This window comes from Pediculus humanus, genomic scaffold (genome assembly GCF_000006295.1).
Source record: "Pediculus humanus corporis 1103172108318 genomic scaffold, whole genome shotgun sequence".
NCBI lineage: Eukaryota > Metazoa > Arthropoda > Insecta > Psocodea > Pediculidae > Pediculus > Pediculus humanus.
In genome coordinates, this window is record NW_002987887.1 from 1,083,446 (window position 1) to 1,102,139 (window position 18,694).

At 28.4% G+C, this 18,694-nt stretch overlaps 1 protein-coding gene across 1 annotated transcript; it reads right to left on the reverse strand.

The window, feature by feature from the left end:
• Nucleotides 1-15,714: 15,714 nt before the first annotated feature.
• Nucleotides 15,715-17,820, reverse strand: Phum_PHUM603710 (Involucrin, putative; the record flags this gene model as incomplete). The annotated part of the gene is made up of 2 exons (XM_002432844.1): nt 15,715-16,473; nt 16,771-17,820. 2 exons carry the CDS (start codon nt 17,818-17,820, stop codon nt 15,715-15,717), a joined length of 1,809 nt encoding a protein of 602 aa, XP_002432889.1.
• Nucleotides 17,821-18,694: the final 874 nt, after the last annotated feature.

Here is an 18,694-nt window from a genome sequence, read left to right on the forward strand (position 1 = left end):
TAAAACTCGTTTGTTTAAAAATTACGTTTAATTAACGAATTCGTTTTTTCCACGCGTTACGCCAACTAAATAAAAAATGTCCTAAAGGTTTGAAAAAAATTTTTTTTTTTTTTTTTACGAAATTTTGTTTGTGTTTAAAATAAATTAAATTGATACATAATTAAATGTTTGTTGTTTGTTGTTGTTGTTCGATGATGTGAAAAATATTTCGTAACGGTAGTTGTTGTTGTTTCATAAAAAATGATAATAATAAACATAAAGACAAACAAACAAACAAAAAAATATGCGCGCGTTTTCATAATAATCCCCTCTCCTGAAAATTTCAAACTCGGCAATTTGTCATACGTAATTGCACAACCGGTAGAAAATTAATTTTCAAAAAAAAAAATTTAATTTCCAAATAATATTATTATTATTATTATTATTATTATTACGATGATGATGATGATGATGATGATGATTATGATTGTATAGGGAGAAGGATTAAATAATAATAATAATAATAGAAAAATTTCACTTTTTATTGTCAAATTTGGGGGAAAACGAGTTTTTTTTTATTTTTACGTAAGTATAATTCGTTTATACGGGCGCAGGTAGAAAAGTACCTGGAACACGCCCGACGATCTCTTAATATGCAAAAAAAACGAGATATAATAAAATGCGAGGGCGAGTTTTTACTGTCGTCGTCATCTCAAAGAAGAGAGAGAGAGGGAATAATACGATTCGTTAAAAAAAAACTGGAGTAAGGTAGGTAGGGAGTGAAAGTAGGTAGGTAGGTAGGTAATAATAATCGATGAAAAACTAGAATTTTCAGGTAAACATAAATAGAAGTTCCAGATGAAAGTCCAGATGATGTAACGTCTAGTATAACTAGATCACCGCTGTTCAAGCCCGCAAATGATGTGACATTCCTATTAAAAAAAAAAACGATAGAAGTTAAATCGACATGTTTACCAATAATATAACTTCTGGGTGTATATATATGGGAAACAAGTCGTTACATCCGAACGTGGTCCTCAAGCCTCGAGGAAACATTTAAAACTTCTTTTAAATCATTTTTCCCTTTTTCCAATGAAGTCGTTTTGAATATTTAATTTATTATATTTAGTGTTACTAGTTTTTTAGTATTTTCAGATTGAAAGTTGTATCGCAAGTGAGAATCTGGTTTAATTTCTTTTTTTTTTTTTATATATTAAAAGATCCGTAAAGAAGATTAATAAACAAGATGTCGTCTCATCTCGTATTAGAATGTTGTCCTTTATTAACTTTTATTTTCGTTTGTTTTCAAGTTTTTTTTTATTATAACCAGAATTTGTTATTTATAATTGTCACGATGATGATAATGATGATAAAACAGGATTTTATAATAACGTTTTTATTTAAAAAAAAAAAAAATTTACAACTATAATTTTTTATATCACGAACGTATTTTATTTGAGACGGAAGTAGAAAAATTTTTCGTAATCGAAATATACACTTTGAGAGTGAACGTTTAAGCAACCGCAATCCCGTTCGTAATTATTATTATTATTATTATTAATAAATTTTTTCGATTACAAAATAATTTTATTGGGTTGTCAAGTGTATTGTAATTAAAAAAAAAAAAAATTTACGATTCGATAACGATGAGATAATATTATCATCATCGTCGTATGCGTTTACTAAAAGTCAACATTAAATAAAATTACAAAATTTTTTCTTTTTGAAAAAGGGGCAAACGTGGGCCCCTCTCCTCCCCCTCTCATTTATTTTTTTTGTTCTTAATTTATTTTGTAATAATTTTTAATAAAAAAATTAATTACGTAATTTTTTTTTTCTTTTTTTTTAACTTTCAATATTTGAACCATTTGTAATTAAATTTAAAAAAGGAAATAATAATAATAATAATAATAATAATAATAATAATAATAATAATAATAATAATAATAATAATAATAATAATAATAATAATAATAATTACCCTAATTGTTATACATCTTTTTTTTTAAAAAAATGAAATGTAGTAAGAGGTGGCGGGGGTGGTGGTGGTGGTGGCGGTGGCGAAAGGGGGTCTTTTATTTTTCTACGACTTACCACACACACAATTTTGTACCAATAAACAAGGCGTCCCTGATCAACCTTATTGACTATAAAAATCAAATCCCTCGTCGTTCTGGTTTACAAAAGATGATGATGATTATTATTATTATTATCATTATTATTATTAAACTATGGAAAATAAAATAAAAAAATTTCCATAAACTTTTGTCACAGGTCGTTACTAATGCAATACAAAATTTCATAATTTCGGACCATTATTGACCCAAGATTACAAAAAAATAATAATGATAATGATAAAATTAAACGCATCGGTTGCTATTATTATTATTATTCGATACAAAACTTTGTCGAGTTTTTTTTTCCAGATGATTTCTTCCAGAACTTTTCCTTTCTCCATTTTTTTAACGAAAAACGAAAAATTTATGTAGAAGGTTTTTTGTTTAACCTTTTCGTTTAGATTTTTTAAAATAAAAAAAATTATTTCATCGTCGTGTTGTTTTTTTTTTTTTTTAAATGACGCCATAATAATAATTTTCTGGAAGGAATAATAATAATAATAATAATAATAATAATAATAATAATAATAATAATAATAATTTTGCATGTTCGATTGTTGTAAGGGCAAAACTGTCATGAGAGAGTGATTGTTTGACCTCATTTTAACAACATAAACAATTCTTTTTTCTTTTTTGTTCCCACACGTTTAAAATTATCGTTTCGTGTTTTTAATATATCAATTTATTTATTTATTTATTTATAATAACAAAAAATAAATAAATAAATAACGAAATAGAAAAATCTAGAAAACAAGGCACAAAAAAAAAATATATTAAATTTTTTTTTTTTTAACCGGACGTTGTACGCAGAATTTAATATTCACGATCGAATAAAATATTCGTAACGAAATAAAGTCGTAAGGGGCCCCCTCGGGGCCCCTTAAATATTAGGTAACGAATAGAAAAAAATCATTTCAATCACGGGCAACGCCCATTTTTTTTTTTTTTTTTTTTTTACGAAAGATGAGCAAATCTCTTTGGATTTTGTTTGTTTGTTTACTTTTTTGAGAATTGTAATTTGATCCTTTTTAAACGTAAGTTAAACATAAGGGTAACACTTTTTTTAAAATTAAAAATTAAAAGTAAACAAAAGGGGTATTTAAAATTTAAATCCCCTTACGATGTGCGAATTGTAAACATGGAATTTTATTGTTTATACCTTTTATTACGTTTCATGCCTGACGTCGTCTGCTATTTAATTTTTATTTATACATAAAAGAACATAAAAAAAATAAAATAAATTTTTTTTTCGGTATTAAAAAAGAGAAAAAAAAATTATAAAACTTGATTTATCTAGGATGTAAATGTCAAAATTTCGTGAAATTTTTTTTTTTTTTTGCTTTTTCGTTTTTTCGTTTTTTTTTTTCATTTCCGGTTTGTTCGAATTTAAATACTCGTTCGTTCATCGACATAACCCGACAACTTTTTTTTTTCTTCCTTCCAAACGTAATAATAATAATAATAATAAAATTTAATTCACAATCGAAATTTTCTTTTCTTCATTTTTTTTAAAATTACAACTACTCGATAATAATAATGATAATTTATTTGTTTATACGAAAACAAAAGAAATCACGTGTCGTATAGTTAATTTAAAATGATGATGATGATGATAATAATAAAATAATTTTTTATTCGATTGTTTTTTATATTAAAAAAAATTTTTTTTTTATTATTTTTATTACTTCGCTACTACTCCTTTTCATCTTTCTTTTTTGGATTCCTTTCGAAAAAATTGTTATTATTATTATTATTATTATTATTATTATTATTATTATTATTATTATTATTATTATGAACGGTGGTAGGCACTAAACTTAATTTTTTACCTCCGGTAAAAACTTAAAAATCAAACCGGTAACTCCATAAAAAAAAAAAATGTATAAATAAACGAACTCTCAACCCATTAATTTATTAACACACCTGATATACTTTTTTTTAAAATTATTATTATCATTATCATTATCATCATTATCATTTATACCTTTTTTTCGGTTCATCGTGAGAAAGTTAATTTCAATCGTAAAAAATTTCCTTCACTTAAAAAAAAAAAAAAAAAAAATAAAAATAAAAATAATTCGAGTACGTAAAATCACGTCGATCGATCGATTATCATCATCATTATTATTATTATTATTATCATTATTATTATTATCATTATTATTATTATCATTATTATTAACAATAAAATCCGAATTTTCCATTCGCGTATTAATTAACGCCCTGGATTTTTTTTTTTTTAATAAAATAAATTTCACTCCGGTTGACGACGATAATGATAATAAATAAATAATTTAAAGACGTTAATAAAAATAAATAAATGTGATGATTGGTTTTAATTAAATCCCGTTTTCTTCTGCTTTTTAATAATTATTATTATTATTATTATCATCGAACGGTTTTTTTTTTTTCGAAAATTTTCGAAAGTAAAAGTTTTTCATTCATCCAACCAACCATTTTGAATTTATTTTTATTGAATAATTAAAAAAAAAAAAAAAATTATTTCGAATGCGGTTAAATTTGACATTTTAATAATAATAATAATAATAATAATAATAATTTCGGGTCATTATTTCAATCGCCGAATCAAAAATGACTAAATTATTATTATTTTTTTATTTAATACATAATAATAATAATAATAATAATAATAATAATAATAATAATAATAATAATAATAACTAGACTAATAATAATTACGTGCGTGTGTGCAAACGGTCGGCGATAACAAAAAAAAACCAAGTAATAAGTCAAAAATTTATTATTATTATTATTATTATTAAAATAAACATGGCCGTCCGTCGGTTTTATTAATCGTTATTACGAACCTTTTTTATTTTTGGAGGGGAGAAAGGAGTGGAGGGGGAGCGGTAAAAACACTTTTTAAAAAAAAAAAACTTTCAAAATCCCTCTCGTGCGAATTTATTTATTTATTCGTTATCATTATCATTTTCATTAATATTATTATTATTATTATTATCATTTTACATAAAATTTTATGTGGGTTCATTAGAATTTATTATTCTGTAAAATTATAGAAAGATCTAGAAGGTTTTACGTTTCTTACGAATAAAAACAAATTTTTTTTCCGATTAAACGTGGTCGTATAAATAATAGTGATAAGTTTATGACGTCATTAACGCCGTCGGTATATTTTTATGGGAAGGGGGGGGGGGTAAACAGACGAGAGAACAATATATAACACCTATAATATACCTTGGAGGAAAGATCTAGAACAAATCACGACGACGATGATAATATTGTTAATAATAATAATTAACAGGTGAATAAAAAAATTAAGCAACGTCCAATCACCTGTTTTAATAATAATAATAATAATAATAATAATAATAATAATAATAATACCAACCCCGAAGAATTAGATAAGATGGTTAATCCACAAGAGAGAGAGAGAGAGAGAGAGAGAGAGAGACGAAAAACCGCGGATTGGCGGAATGAGTACAGTTGTAATCGTCGTGCCTGATAAAAAAAAAATGGTGAACTTACACGAAAACCAAAATTTATCTGGGTCATTTATTACTGAATAATAATGATAATGATAATAATAATGATGATAATGATAATAATGATAAATAACAAAGAAGGTTAGTCGTTTGTCGATTATTGTTTATAATATTTTTTTTTTTTTGTTGAAAATATTGAAAGAAATTCGTGATTTTAAAAAAAAAACCGGTTAATGGTGGTACCCGTGCGTGAAAAATATAACTTGATCAATTGGCTACCACCACACCGACCGACCCGTTGCCGAAGTAGAGAAAGAAAGAAAGGAGAGAGGGAGAGAGAGAGAGAGAAAGAGAGAAAGAGACCGTTTTGGAATCTTTTTTTTAAAATGGCAAAACAAGCCGCAGATTCACGACGCAACCATTTTGACGGCACACCGGAAATGTGAAATTTTCTTTTAGCTAAACATGTATTATAATGTGAAAGGTACTGACTGGATTAAGGTACGCTATCCGCCATATTGGTTAACCTCAAAAAATAAATTAAAAAAATAAAAAGAAAAAATTTTTTTTGTCTGGAAAAAAAATTCCATACCCCCGCGTTTTCGTTTTTCACGATCCCCTTTTTCCTTCCTTCCAATTTTTATTTAATATAATTATTATTATTATTATCGTTTCAATTCGTAAATTTGATAATTATTAAGAGATTTTAAAGAGTAATTAATAAATTTAATATCCGGATTGAAATAAAAACCGGAAACGTTAAGAAAATACCAACGACTTCTTCGTCTTCATCCGCCATATTTAAAATCCGTGACCTTTGAGCGGTGAGGAAAAAAAAGAAATTTTTTTGTTTAATTTATGCGGGCTGGGGATTCATCCTCAAACCTTGATAACCTCCGAAGGCCGACCGGATACAGTTGTTGTTGTTGTTGTCAGCATTCCAAAGAAATTTTCTCAGTATATTGACCTATCAGAAAACTTTATTATCCTTAATCATTTCCTTTTTAAAAGAAATCATTTTTCACCAGCAGAACGTGTGTCGCACGTGTTTCTTCAAGAACAAAAAGGTTCGTCTTAAAAGAAAATAAAAGAAACAAAGCGCGTGGGCGAAGATTCGAGAACATTTTTATGCATTTTTATTGTTGTAAACTTTAAACGATTGAGAAAATTTTTTTTTTTTTTATTGGCAAATAAGAGAAAATTTTAAAAAATTGAAACGACTATAGACGGAGGTTGTTGCGGTGGTTGTAGTGGTAGTGGTGGTGGTGGTACGATTGCGACAATCCTCCAGATTCGAAAAGAAAAAGAAAGAAAAAACTTCCGTATGACAAATAAATTTTAATTAAACTAGTTTTCCCCGAGTATTGAAACTTGTTTGTGGCAAAAACAACATTCGTAGAAAGTATCTTTTTACAGTAATATAACAAGTAGAAGAAGGGAGGGAAAAACTTGATAACAAAGATGGATATATGTTTGAATGAATAGAGGGGAAAAGAGTGTGAGAGAGAGAGAGAGAGAAAAAACTTACCCAAAAGACTCTAATGAAGACGTGTGTGAACCGATCGAGGGGGACTTGTATAAAATAAGTTAGCAAAATAGATTAGTTCGCAATTGTGTGCTTTAGATCACAGGTGACACATACCCATAGAAGAAATGAGAAACTTTGTTTTGGTAAGTATTCCAATACTAAAACACAGTTTTGGAAATTTTTCATAAAAAAAAAAGGTTTTGTGATTGATCGTTTCCAAATTATTATTATTATTATTAGTTTTTTGGAAATGATTAAAAAGGTTCAAAGTTGTTGTTAGTAATGTTATAAACTGTTGTGTTGTAACCTTTTTGTAAAAGGAAAAAAAGTTTTTTTTTTTGATATTTAAAATGGTATTATTATTATTATTTAGGTCCTCGCTCTCGCTAGCTGCGTTCTTGCCGGAGCACCCTCCAAGAGGGGTGTTGTATATTCCGGATATGGACTCGGTAGTGGTGGATACCTCGGATCTGGAGGCGGATTAGTTAGCTCTCTCGGATATGGTAGCGGATTAGGATACGGCGGTGGATTCGGTAGCGGACTCGGAAGCGGACTCGGCGGTGGAGTTCTCGTCTCAAGCGGAGGATTCGGTGCCGGTTTGGGAAGCGGATTCGGTGGCGGATTCGGAGGTGGTCTCGGTGGAGGACTCGGCGGAGGACTCGGCGGAGGACTCGGAGGTGGATTCGGAGTCGGAGGTGGAGCCGGAGTCGGAGTCGGAGGTGGAGTTGCCGTTGCCTCTGTTCCAGTCACTCAATCCGTATCTCAAAACAACCAAGCCGTAGCCGTTTCTGCTCCATACCCAGTCCCAGTTTCCGTACCAAGACCAGTACCAGTTTCCGTTCCACAACCGTACCCAGTTTCAGTTCCAGTACCAAAACCAGTCGCTGTTCCTCACCCAGTTCCAGTCAGCGTACCAAGACCAGTCCCAGTTTCCGTACCAAGACCAGTGCCAGTACCACAACCAGTACCTGTTCCAGTTTCCGTTCCACGACCAGTACCAGTCGCTGTTCCACAACCCGTACCAGTCGCCGTTCCACAACCGGTACCAGTCTCCGTTCCACAACCAGTTAGCGTACCAGTTCCAACTCCAGTTGTTGCTGGTGGAGCCGGTGGTGGATTCGGTGGTGGACTCGGTGGTGGACTCGGTGGTGGACTCGGAGGTGGACTCGGTGGTGGATTCGGTGGTGGATTCGGAGGTGGATTCGGAGGTGGTTTCGGTGGTGGAGTCGCCCTCTCCAGCGGTGGATTAGGACTTGGAGGAGTTGGAGTCGGAGGAGGATTCGGTAGCGGAGTTGGTCTCGGAAGTGGACTCGGTGGATCCGTCGGTGTCGTTGCTGCTGCTCCAGCAGTTGCCGTCGCCGCTGCTCCAGTTGTTGCTGCCGCCCCAGTCGCCGTTGCTGCTCCAGCCGTTTCTGTTTCTGCTCCAGTTGTTACCTCCAGCGTTTCTTCCTACGGTGGATCCTACGGTGGATCTTACGGTAGTGGTTACGGAGTCCACAAATACGGAAAATACTAAACCAACCCTCAGTCTTTCATACAACAACATAAAAACATAAAAAAAAAAACAAAAAAAAATTAAAAAGTAAAATGCTAGTCGAAAATACCGTTAGGAAATTTTTTGTTCTTCCTACGGATTTTTTACAAATAAATTAAGACTTGATCCCGCGCACATACCAAACTGCGAGGACTATAAAAATATTCCCGGTCAAAAAAATCGTCATTACCATCATCCATTTTTTTTTTGAAAAAAAAAAAAAAAATCGCTGCGGGACGGGGATTAGGGTCATTGTTCACCACAGCTTTGTAGTATTAAAAGCCCTTCTTCTTCTACTTTTACTATATATAGTGATTTATTTTTTTATACTTTTTTTAAAAAATATATTTCTTTTTTATAAAAAAAAAAAAAAAAATTCTTTTCTCTTTACTATTATTATTATTATTATTATCATCATCATAACAACAAACTTTTCCAAATCCTACAATCCTACTCGACAACACACACGCAACAAAACAAAACATTCGTGAAAATGAATGACGTCATCAATCACATTTTCAACACACACATTTTATTTTATTACTAAAATTCGAATTTCATAGAGTAAATAAATAAAATGTTTGTTAAAAAAAAGAAAGAACGTAGTCTGCTATATTATTATAGTAATCAAATTTATTATTATCATTAACGCAAACAAGTTTTGATAAGAATTTAAAACCTTTCCATCAACGAATCACATTTCACTTTATATTATTATTTTGATAAAATTGTCATAGAGTATGAAAACAAAAACCGGATCGGAGAGTGTGAAAAAAATTACATCATTTTTGGTTTTTCACAACAACTGGAACTGGAACTGGTCCTTCCTTTCCAACTTACTTTGCTTCCAGTCAAATTTTTTTTCTAAAGATAATCTATCTTTAAAAATTTACTTTCACTTTCGGAGATTTACAAAAAAAAATTGTAATTATTATTAATGTAACCCTTATTTTATCTATTATGAATTTTCGATTATCGACATAATATCGATCGATATATCGAAATTATAAAAAAAATTTTTTCATCGTTACGAAATAAAATAAATTTTTTTTCGATTTTTATTTTTGAAATGATAAAAAAAAAATTACTCCCTCGAGGTTCGAGAGTTGATTCGATATATCGAAAACTTTCTTTTCGAATTTTTTGTTTTCTTCATAAAAATCAATAACGATGAAATTAAATAATAATAATAATAATAAATTCGAAGGTTTCGTTTGATAAATAATTTTTTTTTTTCAAATCTACGTGATTATTTTGTTTTGGTTTTTTACACGTTCCGCCATTTTTTTTAAAGTTTTGGAGAATTTTGGAATTGAATCGTCGGTTTTCATATTACGAGATAATAATGATAATAATAATGATAATAATAATAATTTAAATAAATAAAAATTTTCTTATGTAAAAGTGCGAGAGCGAGCGTGTGTGTGTGTGTTCGCCTGGAGAAATAAATATTAAAATAACCGGAAATAGTTGTAATATCCAATTTAGTCGTAATTTTTCAAAAATGTCTGGAGCGTTATCAGTCTGTGATAACAAAATACACCCAAATAAAAAAAAAATTATTTTTCAACTTTTACCCGTTTCGCCATTTTTATTACGATTGATATTTGAATTTTTTTTTTTTTTTTTTACATTTCAAATCCAGTTTAATGTTATCATTAAAAAATTAAAAAAAAAGAAACGAATCCTTTCTTTAAGCGATAATGATAATATTAATAATAATAATAATAATAATAATAATAATGATGATAATGATGATGATGATAATAATAATAACGAATGCGTTTTTTTAAAAAAGAAAGAATTCAAATCAACTTTTCACTTTTTTTTTGCAACGATAAAAAATTTTTTTTTCGCTGCTTTTCTTTTTTTTTTTTTTTTTTTTTAATAAAGTGTTTGTCGTGTCAAAAGAATACGATGATTATTATCGACGTGGAGAAAGGTGCACCCGTTTTGCGGATTCTGTTATTATTTTATCGCAAAAAAAAAAAGAAGAAAAAAAAATGAGAAATGAAAAAAAAATTTTTTTTTCCTTTTTCTCCTTCCATCGGGTCATTTTATTATTATTATTATTATTTTATATTTTATTTTAGTCATCATCATTATTATTATTATTACGTTAATATATAAATATGAGCGAGTCAATTTATCGATAATTTATTACTCTTAAACGTCGTAATTAATTAATGTTTTTAAAAAAAAAAATATTACGAAACTGTTTTTCATGTTTAGAGATTCTGATAACTTGTGTCGACACGATACGCCATTATCATCATCATCATCATTATCATAATATTAATAATAATAAATCGAACATTAAGACAAAAGATCAGATTTCGCCTTTTAAAATAAAAAAAAAAAAAATTATATTTTTAGTCTGTCCCCCATATTTATTAAATAAACTCGTTTTGTGCGAAAGTTTCGATATATATAAAAAAAAAAAAAAAATTTCGGCGACTCGTTTCATTTTATTTATTAATTTATTTTTATCCACGCACACGCACTCACACACACGCATTTTATTATTACTTAATTATAATTAAAAGTAATTTTCCATTTTGAAATAGAAAATGAAAGAGAAAATGTCGACGAGGAAAAAAAAAAGACGAAAATTTAAAATATCGGTTTCGTACGCGTGTTCACACGTGCACGCACACGTAATTAAATAATTAATTTATTAATTAATAATCGCATTTAATAAATATAAAATCCTATATATTTAAATGTCGAGTAATAATCAGGTTAATTAATAAGTTATGTAAATAAAATAAAATAAAATTTTTATTAATTATTATTATTATTTACGTTTTATATAAATTTGATGTGGAGGGGTTTGTTTGTTTTTTTAAAATGTTTTGTTGGCAATACTGAATAATAGTAATAAATTATTTAATAAATAATTGAAAAAAAAAAAAATTGCAAAAAAAAGGAACGTGGTAGTTCGTGGTAGTTTTTAATTCCAACCGCAAAAATAATGAGAAAAAAATTATTATTATTATTATTTTCTAGGTTTACGCCTTTCATTTTTTTCGGTTAAACATTTTTTCTTTCTTTCTATTTCCACGTTTTTTTTTTTTTTTCGAATAAAATTTGATCGGTTCGTTTTGTACGAGTAATAACAATTACCATTATTATTAATAATTTTTTTTTCATTGATTTAAATCGTTTGTTAAATAAAATTTAAGTTTTAGCAGTGATAATAATAATGATATTTTGTTTTGTTGTTAATACGTATTTTAAACAAACAAAAACTAGTTTTACCCTTTGGTTAGTTAAGTTTTTATAATTGTCCTTTTCACTTTCAAGTTCCTTCTTTTACTTTTTTTTTTATGCAATAAAAATATATTCTGATGGCAAATAATAAAAAAAAAAAAAAAAAGGAGAAAAACCGGAGGAGAATTGAATTTCACTTTGACGATTCGATAAATAATAATAATAATAAATACTTCCTAGTGTAAAAAAAAAAGAAGCAAAACAAAGTTGTTTTTTATGTCTTAAAAATATATATAAACAAACGCTTAAAGAATTGTGGGAGAAAAAAAAACGGTTATGCAAATAATATATTTAAATGACGTTAGTGTACGACAAATAAAATAATTTAAAAATTTAAGGCGTAATCCGTAAAAAAATGTTTTTTTTCATTTGGATTAAAAAAATTTTTTTCATCGTATTTGCGCACGCATTAATATTATTATTATTATTATTAGTATTAGTATTATTATTTGATTTTAATTAAATGTAATTTGTCATATTATAATAAAGAGAGAGAGAGAGAGAGAGAAAACAAAACGTCGACGAAAAAATTGAATGATTTATTAAAATAGAATTTTTAAAGTATAGCTTTTCCTCGAGTACACATTTACGCACGTGCGTTTTTTTTACGCACGTAAGTTTTATTTACGCATACATGTGAGGGAATAAAATAATTAATAAATAAGTAATTTAATAAATGCTTTATTAAAAAATAATAATAACAATTACTTTAAAATTATTCAAAAGAATCAAATGAACTTTTTTTTGTTGTCGGTCGAACGTTTTTTTGTAAAAAAAAAATAATTAAATTTATTTAAAAAATGTTTTTAATTATTACCAGACGGATTTTTTTTATTAAAATAATAATAATAATAGTAATAGAAAAAATTAATTCGTGGAAAATTTTTTTTTTTCTAAGCGTTGTAATTAGGGAATAAAGTTTAACGTTCGAAAAGTTTTTCTATTTAAAATTATTATGAAAATTTTTTTTTCATCTTAACAACTCATGCATTTAAAAAATAATAAACAAATAACCGAGTTATTATTATTATCATCATTCATTTTGCATTTCGGTCACGCCGATAAATTTTTAATAAACATATGTATACGTGGATTTATAAATTATTTAAGCATGCAATTAAAAAAAAAAAAAAAAGAATGGATTGAATTTTTTTGGTATTCGAGTGAAAATCTAGTAAAACACCTTTCTATATAAAAAAAAAAAAAATATTTTATATAAAATCCTTGAATGAAAAAAAAAATATATTTTTTTTTTCTTAACGTTTTACTTATTTGAATTAATGCCAACCGATTTATATATATAATAATAATAATAATAATAATAATAATAATCGACTGCGAATTTAAATTTATTTATTCATTTTTTCCCCCTTTTATTTATTTATTTTTCAATTTAATGTTTTAAAATTCTTACTCGAGGCTAATAAAAAATTTATTTTTTTTATAATATAATTTGAAAGATAAATGTTTATCTTACGTATAATAATAATAATGATTAAAAAAAAAATTTAAATTTAAATTTAAAGTGAGTTGTTTTTAATAATATAATTAAAAATAATGGAGATAAAAATATTTTAAAAGGTTTTGTTTGTTTGCTAAACAACGACGGCGACGGTGATTTCCCCAAGCGGATTTAAATGGAATTTTTTTCCACTGAACCACGTGTCGAACTCCAGTTTTGGATTATTATTTTTTTTTAAGAAAACCATTCTCGCTAATGTTTCACTTATAGAAACTCATTACCTATGAAACCATGTACCGAACTCGAGTTTCGAATTATTATTTTTTTTAAGAAAACTATTCTCGCTAATGTTTCACTTATGAAAACTTGTCACTTATAAAATCTCATTACTTATAAAACATGTATCAAACATGTAAGAAGACCATTCTCGCTAATGTTTCACTTATGAAAACTTATCACTTATGAAATCTCATTACTTATGAAACCATGTACCAAACATGTAAGAAAACCATCGCGCTAATGTTTCACTTATGAAATCTCATCACTTATGAAACCATGTACCGAACTCGAGTTTCGCATTATTTTTTTTAAGAAGACCATATCGCCAATGTTTCACTTATAAAAACTTATCACTTATGAAACCTTATATCAAACTCGAGTTTTGCATTATTATTTTTTTAAGAAAATTATTCTCGCTAATGTTTCACTTATGGGACACTTAGCCTTTTTATAGTTTTTCCTTATTGTTTTGAAGAAAATTCCGATGTGTGTGTGTATATATATATATATATATACATACGGATAAAAACGGTTACAATACTTGAATTTTCTTCAGTATTTTTTGAACATTTTTCAGAGAGTGTTTAAATTTAATTACTGGAATGGAGAAGGCGGGGGGGGGGGGGGGAATTGCAACGCATTACTACATACTTGCGAAAAAATCAAAAAAAAAAAAAAATTTTCCTTCGGGCTGGAGAAAAATTAAAATTCATTAATCAATATGCGACGGTTATTAATTAACCTTTTTGAGTGAAAGTTAATAATTTATTATTATTTCGATTATCCATACATAATAATAATAATTATTATTATTTCGAGCAAGTTAAATTTTGTATTTTTCCAGTTATTTAAGGAAATTTACAAAAAAAAAAAAATTTATTTTTATTTTATTATTAATTATGAAAAAGAAAGAAAGAAAGAAAAACGTTCGAAAAAAGTATATTTCCGTCGATTACGTCATCAAACATAATTTAAAACCATAAAAAAATGAAAAAGGAGATTTCATTCCAGCGAGATAAAAAAAAATTATGGAAGGGCGGAAAAAGAAAGGAACTTTTTAAAAAAAAAAAGAAAGCCATTCATTCAACTATAAAAATGGCAACAAAAAAATAATAATTTTTCGTTTTAATTAAATTCCTGGAAATATCATTTAAAAAAATAATTTTCTCCAGTAGAAATCGTTTATTATATTATTAAATTCCATAATTACATAAATAAATAAATAAACGAAAATAATAAAAAAATGCCGGTTTGAAAAAAAGAATATTACGTAATTATTAAAAACGAGTTAGTACTTTACTAATCAATTATCATTATCATTATTATTATCATTAATATTTTTTGGAGAGAAAGAAATTAAGTCATCATTTTATCCATGATAACAACGCGAATTTGATTTGTGTGTGTTTGTTGCCTTGCCAAAATTTGACGAAAATTTTTTGTAACGATTGATTATTTAATTATTATCGATTTATTGATTTATTGATTTTTAAAAAAAAATTTCCTTTCATTTTCCTAAGGGTAAACATTACACAAACGCCCACATATTGTTATCGACAAGTGAATGTTTATAATAATAATAATAATTTATTTAAAATAAAACAGGAAGTTTGAAAAAAACGAAAAAAACTGGAATAATAAATGCATAATAACTGGAACCTGTAACGATTCGACCTTTCCAAATTTTTTTTTTCCAGTAAAAATATGGCAGCCATGAATTGTGATAAATAATTAATTAATAAAATTTTAAAAAAATTTATTTTATTGTTTATAATAAAAAAAATAAAATAAATATTAAAAAAAAAAATCGTGGGAAAACTTTTATAAACATAAAAAAAAAAAATTAAGCCTGGAAAAATTTATTATTATTATTATTTGGTATTAATAAAAAATCGTATTTATATTGTGGTTTAGTATAAGAATTTCCAAAATTATTATTATTATTATTACGGTAATATATTGGTGATAATACCGTTCTTATACTAAACTTTATAAAGTTCATATAAACGCGACGTATAAAATTAAATTAAAAAATTTGTACATAAAAAAAATTAATTTTAAGTTAAGTAAATGAAACGTTAAAAAAGGCCGCCGTAATTGATATGATTTGATAAGAATTTGGTATGTGGATTTAAATGTTCTAAAGATTCTGGGATTATATTACCGAAATTGTAATTTAAATTTTGTGATAAGAGATTGGTTGTTGCTGTTGTTGTTGTTAGTTCATTTCCGGTTAAATGAAAATTTGTTTCGTAAAGTTGTGATGATGTTAATGGTATCGTATATGACAATTCCGGAGCATTTTGATATTGATTCACCGATTGCACGTTTGTTTGTTGTAATAATTCATGTTGGATCTGTGGTTGCTTTACTGTTGATTGGGTTACTGGTTCTTGTAAAGCCGTTTCCATTTCCGGTTGTGTTAATTCTTGTTGTAGTACCATCATTTTTTGGAGTTCTTGTTCCATTGCCATTTGTTGTAATTCTGGTTGAGTTACGATTTGTTGTACTTCCGGTTGAATGATTTCTGTTTTTTGTAATTCCTGTTGCATTTCTGGTTGTTGTTGTACTTCTTGTTGCATTACCATTTGTTGTATCTCTGGTTGCATTACCATTTGTTGTATCTCTGGTTGCATTACAATTTGTTGTTGTTCCGGTTGAACGATTTCAGATTGTTGTTGAATTTCTGGTTGTTGTTGTAATTGTTGTAGTGTTTCCGATTGTAATTTCTGTTGGATTTCCAATTGTAATTGCTCCAATTGTTGATTGAATGTCTCTGATTGTAGTTTTTCTTGTATACCCGATTGTAGTTGTTGTAGTGTCTCTGATTGTAATTGCTGAACTTGTTGTTGCAATGTGTCTGACTGTTGTTGCTGTAATTGTTGTATTTGCTGTTGTAAAGCGTTTGATTGTTGTTCCTGCAGTTGTTTTATTTGCTGTTGTAAAGCATCTGACTGTTGTTGCTGGAGTTGTTGAAGTTGTTGCTGTAGTGTGTCTGACTGCAGTTTTTGTATTTGTTGTTGTAGAGTTTCTGACTGTTGTTGTTGCAATTGTTGGAGTTGCTGTTGTAAAGAGTCTGATTGTAGTTTTTGTATTTGCTGCTGTAGCGTCTCTGACAGTAGTCCTTGTTGTACTTCCGGTTGAACTTGAGGTTTTATTTCTTGTTGTGCGATTGATGTTGTTACTGAAGTCGAGAGTGGATTCGAAACCGTTAAAGAAACGGATTGAGATTCTGGAATTGAAACTGGTACTTTTTGTGGAACCAGTACGCTTATTGGTTTCGGAACATGAACGGGTACTGCCTTGAGAACGGTCACTGGCACGATTTTAGGTACGTTTACCTTGTACGGTTTCAAAACTGTCACTGGGTAAGGTTGAGGAACTTCCACTGGCAAGGTTTTGGTCACCGTAACTGGCACCGGTTGGGGTTGTGCAACTACGACAAACGAAGAAGATTCAGAGTAAGTTTCGGTTTTACGAACAGGAACTTCTACAAGTTTAGAATTCAATGATGCAGTACCACTTTTTAAACCAGCTCCTCCAGATGCTGCTGCTGCTGCTGACATTGCAACCATAGTCGGAACGGTAGCTTCTACTAAAGTATTTGTACCAACGACCGCACTAGCTCCCGAAGAAACGTTTGCAGCAACTCCCGACGAAACTTTTCCCGCAACAGTTCCTGCAGCAGAAGCAGCAGCAGATCGGCTAACGACTTCAGCACTACCCGTACCGGTGCCTGCTTTTTCCGCCGTCGCCGCACCACTCGCCGCAATTGCTAAAACAGCATCCGAAACACTATTTGAAATAATTTCACCTCCGGAACTTTCGACACCTCCTGCCGTCGCACTTTCCTTTCCCGTACCGACAGTAACTTTCATTCCTCTCATACCATCAAGGCTCATCACAGCTTGGGCAATTTTATTAACGTCCAAATCTTTTATCGCACCACTTTTTAAACCGTCCATTTGTATTTCGATATTAACTTTTTCACTTAAAGAACCGGAAGTACCACCGTTCAATAATTTCGTCACGCTCGGTAAACTCGATAAAAAAATATTAAAATCTTCATTGAATTCCGTTGGGGTTTGAATTTTTGATCCTGTGATTCCAATCGATCCCGAATCCGTTAAAAATCCCCTTTTTTCTATTGTTTTCCCTTTTCCTCTCCCCACCACCATCAACATTATAATTAACACCTGGAACAAAAAAAAAAAAGAAAAAATTTCATTCGTGTCTTTATGTGCACACTATCGGTCGATACATTCGAGAACTCTATAGTCGAGATATCGAATCGTGACTGACTATAAATTATTATTATTATTATTATTATTATTATTATTATTATTATTATTAACGCATATCACGATTTTTACTTCACAATTTTAAAATGAAAAAACTCGAGGTTTTCCTTATCGATAAACGTTCTCCAGCGTTTATAAATAAAATCCCTGGAGAATTTTAAAAGCCTACGTAAAGTGCATCGATCTTATTTTTTCACGCATTTATAGTCATAGCTTTATAGTTATAGCGTAAAAATATTTATAGCGTGAAAGGAAACATCCGGTGACGTCACACAAAACAATTTAATCGTCTGTAAAAATAATTTTTATTATCATAATTTAAATTGATTGACGTGTGCTCGCGCGCGGGTGCACGTGTTGCTATATTTTCCGATAAGCTAAACATTATAGTCTATATATACCGCTATAAAAATTTACAAAATAATAATAATGATAATTATTTAAATCGATAAATTTAATTAATATATATATATATATATATACGTACCGTATATGAAAAAATTTTCATTTTTTTTATTTAAAAAAAAAAAAAATTTCGTTTGTTTTTTTGGATGTGAGTGCGTGTGCGTGTGAGTGTGCGTTATCTATTCGAACAAACGTTAATTATTATTGTATTTTAAATGATGACGGATTTGAAGTTATCAACAAACTATCGGAGAAGTCACCGGAACAAACATTTTTATACTTGTTAATAAAAAAAAAACGTGTAATCGAAAACACGATCATTTATTTTTTTTTTTATTTGTTTATTTATTTA